The 9,491-nt window shown below is 39.1% G+C and overlaps 1 protein-coding gene across 11 annotated transcripts in view; it reads left to right on the top strand.

Annotated features, from left to right (window-relative positions):
• Positions 1-9,491, top strand: part of slc4a4a (solute carrier family 4 member 4a) — a 56,425-nt gene that overhangs the window by 8,836 nt on the left and 38,098 nt on the right. For all 11 annotated transcript variants that reach the window (XM_034871447.1, XM_034871449.1, XM_034871446.1 and 8 more), the window contains one exon: positions 2,260-2,433. In XM_034871447.1, the coding sequence (XP_034727338.1) occupies positions 2,260-2,433 (174 nt within the window). The remainder of the gene's footprint in view (positions 1-2,259; positions 2,434-9,491) is intronic.

The raw sequence follows: 9,491 nt of genomic DNA, 5'->3' as shown, positions 1-9,491 counted from the left end.
TTTTGTCCGTTTCAAGTTATTTCAGAGAAAATTGTGCATTCTTCGTTTTTTGTGGAGGGGTACCAACAAATTTGAGCATGTCTGTATTTGATTTTCTCCATATTGTCCATCTCTGCGTGCACGATTCATTTTGTGTTTTATGTTATCCCATAGACATGGCACATATGGGGCCGGTGTCATCTTTGTTGAACCAAAAATCCAGTGGGCAGCAGATGTGACGTGGCTGATGTGGTTCTGTCTTTTTTCTTAATCTTCTTTTTGTCTGTTTTTTCTTCTGGAAAGTTCTTTTGATTCTTTTTGACTTTTATTCATTTGGTGTCATGTGACGTGGAAAGTTACCAAAGAAAACCGATGGACTATAAAAACTGACCAAATATTTGTTCATATTCATCTATTGTTGTAAATGCATGCTATATCTTTACCTGATTTTAAACATTGCAAATAGGTTTTAACAAATTTTAAGAAAATGAATGTTTTTAATCTGTTGCAAAAAGTTTAGTCACATAAACGCAAGCAAACTACAAGCGGATGTCTGATATCCAGTATTTATCAAAAAGCTGATATCTGCTCACGTACTCACTCAGGTAAAAAACCTGAAAACCACATTGTAACAATAGAATGAGGAGCAGAAAGCCTCTGCTTTACTGTATCCCTTCATGTTTTAGGTGAGCCTGTTCAAACCTTTTTAGATATCCCTTGTTTCTGATGCTCAGCTATAGCTTGGTATACTGAACCGTTGGTGTCAGTGAATTTAGATGGTCACCCCTAATAAAACAAGGCATTGTGGTATGAGTGAATAATGAACGCTGTTGTGCCTTAAGAGAGATCATTGATTGTTGTGTTGAGGGGTTCCGCCACTTCCTGGTTAGGTCATGTGCAGTGCTTGGCTCACTGTTACCCGACGTTTAAACACTGATCGCATAGAGCCTTTTGTTTCAGGAGGACTTTTGATGTTTATCCTGAAAGGTTGCTTTCTTTTTTTTTTACAGCCTTCCTCTGCTTAGGAAGGAGCAACTTATGGGGAACCGGACAATTAAAACAAAAGTATTCAGATCCTACAGAGCAGGAGACAAATTATTGATTATTGTTGTTATTTACTTAAATACAACATAACTCTACTGAGCCTAAACCCTGAAACTGAAGAAAAAATTGTCAGCTTACAAAGTGCTGACAACAGTGGCCATTTTGAACATTGACATATACATTACTGTATGTATAGAAAACAAGCATTAAAGAAATACTCTACCCAAAATCATTCTTCTAAATATTAAAAACTAATTTATAGGCTATACACTTTAAACTGAACATCATAAGGTTTGTGAAGGGAGGATTTATTGAAGAACTGCATTAGACTGCATTAGTTTTGGCTATGTGTATTAATAGACTTGCAACTGAGTGGATGTGAGTTTTTATAGTCTTCCTAGGCAGAAAGCCGCAGTTTGGGTTAACTTGACATCAGTAAGTAATGATGGATTGCATTTGTCACCAGTTTATTTGTCCACCCTAGCTGCATAACCTACATCTTCTCTGTCCATCATGATATGCAGTGTGTTCCAAATTGTAATCCTCCAGCTCCATTGAAGCTTCAGATTGTTTGATATAGTTGTAACAGAAGGTTTTCTTTGTGCCTCACTCTGACATGTGTGGATAACATGATATCTGCAATTCCTCGTGCACACTAGTACAGAATTAAGATAGTGAAGAATAAATACCCCGAACCAGATACATTACCTCAGCCATGTGACCAGCCTTTCTGAAAATAAATGCAGAGCATGTTGGCATAAAATCTACATCCATCGGAATGGCATGTCATTAGCAACAGTCGGATTTGCTTGTCATTATTGACCATAAATCCACCAAACTACATTTAAAAAATGCACATCCTGTCAAGATGCATGAAGCAGTTATGGCGTCTTCACTGCCATGTTCTACTTCTTTTTCTGTCCAAATATTTGTTTTGACAGTGTACTGCAACCTTTATAACCCTGCTCTGCTACACTGTCTTGAGAATGTGAGAATGTTCCCTGTTTAACTGTGTTGAAAAGTGGCCGAGATTGGATTATGGTCATGTTATTTCTTTTAGTGTTCACATCATGATTTCTAAATATTGCATTTTTCCAAATAGGGATTTTAATTGTGTCTTGTCATTTCAGGGAATTAGCGGTGAAATTTACATGCATCATTAGCATCTGCAATCCGCAATCTGAATTTGTCAGGTTGTTTAATGTCAGAGTTCATCTGCTCCTTTGCTTTTTGCAGGTCATCACACCGTTTACATTGGCGTGCACGTCCCCAAGAGCTATCGGCGTCGGAGGCGTCACCGTCGGAGAACCGGCCACAAGGACAGAAAGGAGAGGTTGACGGAGAACGCTTCTGACAAGTCGGACACAGAAAACAACGATGAGGCCAGCAACAGCATCCTCAAACCTCTCAGTAAGTTCTGATGGACTATATGTCAAGGATGATTAGGGCTCATGTCTGTCTTTGCTGAAGGCTGCTTTTTTTTCCAAAAAAACCCACCTATAACAAGCCATGACCCCAAAGAAGTTGCTGAATCCACTTAGTGGCAAGAAATTGCCTTGTATGTTCTGCCAAGTGTTCTGCTGGGTGTGTTTTGACAGAGTAGAGTAAAATTTCATTGAAAGTAATGGCTACTCGGATGTAATTGTACTAGTGTTGATATAAGTCTCTTGAGTATAGTGTGTAAGAGTATGCCTTCCTGTGCTTCTGTACTTGGTTGTAGACATCAGTGAATCTGTCTTTGTGTGCTTTTGGATGTGTCGGCATCTGTAGGTTAATGCTTACGTTCTTGGTTGACTAGAGCTTCTTCTGTCCATTTTAAAGGCTGTAGAGTGCGAAATGACCTCTGGCGCAGCTTCTGTGATCAGCGGATGCTACGGCCAGTTTGAAGGAAACTTAAGAAAGAAAGGTCGGAGGGAACGGTTACAATGGGTAACGGAGTTAAAGTTTAAGCCAAGCTGTTATTGATGTCAGCTTTTTTTCCCCGCCCGGCAAGTTAAGGTTAACATCACTTGATGTGGGGGGTTTTCTTCAAGACACAAATCCAATCAGAAAATAGATTAAAGCCAGCCCATCTGGTTGCTGCTACTAACTGTGATGATGCATGTTTAGCAAAAATTGCAAGTTTTACAGATCTTTGGCCATGTCTCTAGACTAGCTACTTTGGGGACTCACTGGTCTGTTGTAAGCCTCCAATGTGGCTGAAAATGGGATTTTTGATGTTAGGGCTGCAATACATGTTTAAATGAAAATTATCTGAAATAAATAGCCTAGGATATTTAAAAAAAAAAAAATAAATATATATATATATATATATATATATATATATATATATATATATATCGTAGCGTATGCTACTCACAGACTGACTGCTGACTTATTATGAATGGGTCTAATGGCGGGTCAGCGGAGTTACACACGTTGTATGTATGAAATGTCTGTATCATCACTGCACTGTATTTTCATGAACTATGATATTCTGGCCATGGGTCACATCTCTTGCAGGTCCAGCAGCTCCGTCTCACACGCTGTTACTCTACGAAGTTAGTTGCATTCAATAACTTCTTCTGTGTTTTTCGCCGACGTGGCCGCAATAGCAGAGAGTTACAACAGAGAGCAGAAACACTGGTACAAATACAGTTTGCTTGCCTCTCATGCTTAACAATAAATAGCTAATGTGCTAATTGTGTTAATAACAATTCAAACTGTAGACCGGCGCTGTGTCTCTCTCCATGTTACAGGGGAGCCCTGTGTGACTGAATGGGGGCGGGGCTGCGCGGAGAGTAAGAGGAGAGATCCAAACACAGGCACGGCTTTACAAAAGAAATGAGTCACGTGACGCAACATTAAACCATATTGATATAAACAACATTGCTTTGTTTGTGTAGAGACACCAAATGCGACCTCGGAAAAATGTTATACGCATCCTGGAGCCCTGTGAGCTAACAGACACTAACTAGCACCGACTAGCACTGGTCACTGCTGTTGTCTGAAAAACAACACAGACGGAACAAAATGTTGTGTTTACTGGGAAACCTTGTCACCGACGAATGACGCCTGCTATCTGTTGAATTTTCCTCTAAGCTGCGCGGTGGAGAACGCTGATTGGCACATGATAAGACAGTTGTTTACGGAGCAGTAGATTGGCTTTGCAAAAAATACAACTGAGCTTTCTATGAACTGAATGACTAAAATATTGCTTGACCACGCAAATTTGATAGTGGGAAGCCAAAATTGCACTTTAAAATGTAACCGTCATTCTAATTTAGTGGTGCCTTTTTTATATTCAATTCAATGTTCAATTTGTTTAATAAAAGAATGTTGGAAATTATTTCCTTTAATCCATTTGTTGTATTTTAGCAAAATACCGAAAGCAGCAGAAGTGCAGCACTAAGAACACTTTAATATCTGTTTATTTATCGCAAGTAATGTTGTTATTGTGATATTCAACAACGTTATTGGGCAAATTTTTCTCTTATCATGCAACTTCTCATACTGTTTCAGTTTAATAGTTTTAGAGGCCTGTAGGTAAAGCTGAAACTTGTGCTTGTATAGCAGAGATTATTCCTTTATTCTTCTTATCATCTGATCTTATTTTCCATTGGTCTCGCAACCCCTCCGATTTATCCTGCTTTGATTTATCCTTGGTAGACCTCGACTCCCAGACTGTGAACCGCTGAAGAAACACTACACTACTGCAAAACAGACGAGATATTAAAGTACACAGGTGATAGATAAAGCATGTTTTCAGTACAACCTCTTTGTTCTTAGGAATATTTTTGTGTTCTGGAGAGGCTGATCTGTCTAAATGGCCCTGAAGATGGTTTAATGCAGCCAATAGGAATAGAGTGGTTGTCTGTATTTTCTTGTTGTAACAGATTTTTATACTATATATACTACTTAGACTATTATGTCCTATTATGTCCTTGTTTTCCTCTTGAAAGTCCAACCCTGTCCCAAACTGACATTTAGACTAACCTAGTATGGATGCAGTTGTTCTCCCCAAAACTAATCGATTGTGTCTCTAAATAACAGCTTATTTGTGACCTTCCAACATCGTGAATGTCACAGTCATTAAAAAACAAAAATTGAATTAATCAAATCAGTTTTTTGCAGAAAGACAAAACTTTTCTACAAACAACTTTTTTATTTGTGTACTGAGCTATTTTTAACTCTACAGCAGATTTTTCTTTCAGAAATAATTGTGCAAGTAAAACTGGAATCTGTCAGGCATGCAAAAATTGACAGGCATGCAGTGTATACCTAATGTCCTACTGTTATTCACTACACTCATAAGTGTTACTGTCTCTGGGAATCATGGCTGTCCCCACAGGGGGAAGGCCCTTGTCTGTTGTCTGAACTGAACTCTTCTTGTTTGGTCAGATGGACACTGCAGGGACTGAAAGTATATCCTCCTGGTTGCATGTGTGTCCACTGCAGGGTCATTTGACCTCTTCTTATTTTGATGAGCATGTTTTATACAAGCTTCCCCCCTCTCCTTTTTAGTAGGTTTAAATGTTCTCTCCAAGTGGATTATAAAGATTACTTAAAAACGTGGTACTTATACAAATGGGTTTAATTTCCCAAAGTCAGACAGAGCAAGCTAAGACTGCTGTGATGTATTCAGTTTTTTTGTGAATGAATCTCCATTTGAATGTCTTTGCTTCACTTGAAGGATGTCTGCTTCTCTCAAAATTGAAAGAAAAATCCTGAGATGTATATGAATACTTTAATAATTGATTAGATAAATGCAAAGGTTGACGTAGAAACCTGGCTGTTTGACAAAGTGGATCTTCTGGAGCTACTCAGCTTTCACATGCCAACAGTAATATGTGTTACAACTTTAAACAATTACAGCTATCACTTTGAAAGTAAGGAAGGATCCAAACTGTTTCCAATGAGTAATAAAGCATATATTTTATATATAGGGTTAATTGGCCTTCCCTTGATGATTCTGGTTCACATAAGTAATTAAAACGATTATTAACATCTTTTTCACAAATCACAACGTGATGGGAGGTTGTGTAAAACCTTCTCCCAGCAACAGACTGTTGGAGATATTTGTCAGTGTCATTGGAAAAAATAATTGTATCAGTAGAAAAGGTCTGTGGATATTGATTGGATAAACGACTTAAACCTTTGAAAGGCCATCAATTTGTTTAACTCCACGTCTTTCTGGGCATGAGTTATTGTTATGATAAGTTAATCCTTATTGATTGACTCTTAGATCAACAATGTCCCCCAACACATCATATCCACAGCCTTGTGTCATCCCTTTGTTCTAGTGAACATGTCCATCTTTTTGCTTATATTCTGCTGCAAACAACCAAGATAATACATTTTAGAAGCAAAGGGAAAAAGATAATCAATATTATTTCTCCATCCTAGACAGTGACTTGGATAAAATGGCACTGCATTAAGATTTAAGGCCACGCATGATCACATAGTAGCTTGTAGGAGATGGACATCCAGCCACACATTTGACTTTTTCATTATACCTAAAGTTCCTGTCCACCTGCCTCATCCAAATCACTTTCAACATTAGTCTGACATTGGACGTTAGTTAGTTGCCATTAGCTGAAGGTTGACACCAAAAGATGTTTTCTTCTGTTCAACTCCTAAGTACAGTCTGAATACCATGTCTGAACTGTTGCAGATCGGTCTTTAAGTACATCTTCTGTTGAATCTAATCATCCCCTTGTAAGACAGTCAACTTTGATTCATTTTCATTTACCAGACTCACTCTCTTTAGTTAGTGAACATTTTGTATTGTTAAACACTTTCTCTAATTAGGCTTTACACAGCCCATATATCTCTAGTGATTCTGTGTTGCAATTAGGGGATGGCAGTAGCTCAGTCCATAGGGAGTTGGGTTGGGAACTGGAGGGTCACTGGTTCATGTGTCCATACGGACCAAAGTACGGAGTGTGGATTGATAGCTGGGGCCACTTCACGCTGCCAGCTGATTTTGAGCAAGTAGCAAGCCACTGTACTGTATTGTCTGATTGATTGAAGGACTATCCAATTGTGGACAGAGTCATAGTGACACTTGTTGGTCACGCCTCTTGTGCAAAGAAAATACAGAGCAGACTCCCAGACTAAATCTCTAATCTGCTGAGCTTGGCTTGGTCCGGTGATAGCCAGACTACATTAAGCCCTTTTAAACAAACTTGGAATCACTCTTAAACTTGACCCTGCTATGATGAGTTGCATTGGGCTGTTTGCAGTGAAATTACTGAGAAAATGTGACTATACATTCAGGACACATGCTGAGAGCAAAGAGAGAGTTTAGTTTTAGGTTGTGTCCTCCAGCTGGTGTTTGTTACATTCTCATCGGAACCTGCCCACTTCAGCTATCACAACAAAATACCAGAACTAGGAGGTCTGAGTATAAATACTGTGCTTTTCAATGAATCACCCTCTGGGTGTTACTCTGCATTCAAATCCTGTCCGCTGCCTGTGATGCTAGCTGCCCTGCATACTGAACATCAGAGTTTGTGGCATGGAAAACATTTCCCTGTATTCTCAGTGATCCTCTTTGCTTTGAGTGAGCGATGCGACGTTGAATTATCACTGCATGTACAGTCACAAACAATGAACGTGCTATTAGACCCTGTGTAGCCTTATACTGTACTGAGTTTTCCGAAAAGGTCAGAGGGGATGGAAGGTATTTGTGTAGGATGCATGTCAAGAGTGGGACTAACCAGGCCTTTAGTGGCAGTCACACTAAGCTTTCTGCCAGGCAGCGGGCATTCTTTCTCCATCCCCTATCCCATGAGCCTCTGCTTCTAGGACAAAGTCCTCTTTGTATGCCCATGGCTCTTGGCTAAAGCACACAGAGCTTTGAAATTGCATTTGAACGATGGGATTTCATTTTGTGCTTGCCCTCACCCCTCTTTGCTTTCACTCTGCACTGTGCCTCACCCGCTAACCCTTCTCACCCACCCTCACACTTTCTCCCAGCACCAACACTGTGCTTTATACCAGCTAGAGTTTTTTGCTGGACAGCATTTATAGGAAGCATTAGTTTCTCTAATGAAGAATTAGAAAATCTCTCTTTGATAAAATCTTGACAGCTTTAGATGCTCACTGTGTATAAGAAGATCCTTCAGAGAATTCCATTTAAAATTTAACTTTTTACACATATTTCTGACCAACGACAGGAGTTTTGCCATGTAAACATGTTTCTTTCTTCCCTCATTCAGTTTCTGCTCATTCCTTTATCATGAAATATTGTGAATGCTAAATTTCAACCTGTAATCAGTGATAGCCGTTATTAGTAATATTATAACATAAACGCTGTAGTTTAAGCACACAGAAAGGTACAGAATATCCAGCTGTAAACACTGTGTGTCAGGTACAGTAGCTTGTGCCAAAATTAATTTCTCCTATGATATTTTGTACCTTTCAGCAGAATGTATTTAGCTTGTTTTCATAGGGAAGACAGAAACAATGTAGTGTGTGGGGATTGTTTTACTACAATTGCATTGTTATGGTAAAATATTTTATCCTGCTCTTTTATAAAGACAACACTTGTACTTCCTTTGTTTTACTGTTATCTGTTTACCACTTCTTTAACTCTATGCACATTTAAGAAATACAGCAGCATGTGAGCCCACATCCCTGAGGATTTGACCTTTTCATTGAACTGATTGCTATTGTTTGCATGCAATTTTGCTATATAGGTATTTAAACTTGTTTTAAATGTTTACTGTAATCAGTGTAAATTGCCATGGATATGAGTGTCAGCTAAATGTGTGAAACGCACATGTAAATTATTCCACACAAGGTGTTATTAAACAGGCTGCGACTTAAGCTAGTTGCAGCCTGTGTGTGTGTGTGTGTGTCTGTGTGTGTGTGTGTTTCTGTGTGTGTGTCTGTGTCTGTGTCTGTGCGTGTGTGCCAGCAGACAGTTTATCCCCCACCTAGTAATCTTACAGCTGCTTGTCTGGCTCGTACATTCTGTTGTTATTGTGCTGCAGAAAACACAATAGGGGGAAACTACAGGCCTTCACCTCATTTTCAGTTTGATCACTTACTGCTGACTGTGTGTGTGTGTGTGTGTGTGTGTGTGTGTGTGTGTGTGTGTGTGTGTGTGTGTGTGTGTGTGTGTGTGTGTGTGTGTGTGTGAATGCCCAAATTTCATTTGCAAAGAAAAGTCCAGTTAAAGACTTAACACTGGATTATTATCCTCTTCTGTGATAAAGATATCTTAATAAATTCTTCATTTAAGAGCAGGACAGCAGCACAAGATAGTTTCCCATTTCACCACATGGGTGGTTACTCTGCCAGAGCATGCGAAACATTTTTTTTCTCCGTGTTTCTATGGCAATAGTCAGTGTATTAAAAATTGTCAAGTTTTAATATATTCAATATCAATGGTCAACTCTCTGGTGCCACAGTATCAGCAAGCTGTTATGTAATCGGGTCCAGCAGCTTTGTTCTTATCAAACACACACACACACACACAC

The sequence above is a fragment of the Etheostoma cragini genome, chromosome 5 (genome assembly GCF_013103735.1).
Source record: "Etheostoma cragini isolate CJK2018 chromosome 5, CSU_Ecrag_1.0, whole genome shotgun sequence".
Taxonomy (NCBI): Eukaryota; Metazoa; Chordata; class Actinopteri; order Perciformes; family Percidae; genus Etheostoma; species Etheostoma cragini.
Note: the sequence above shows the minus strand (reverse complement) of the source record. Positions and strands in the feature narration are given on the sequence as shown.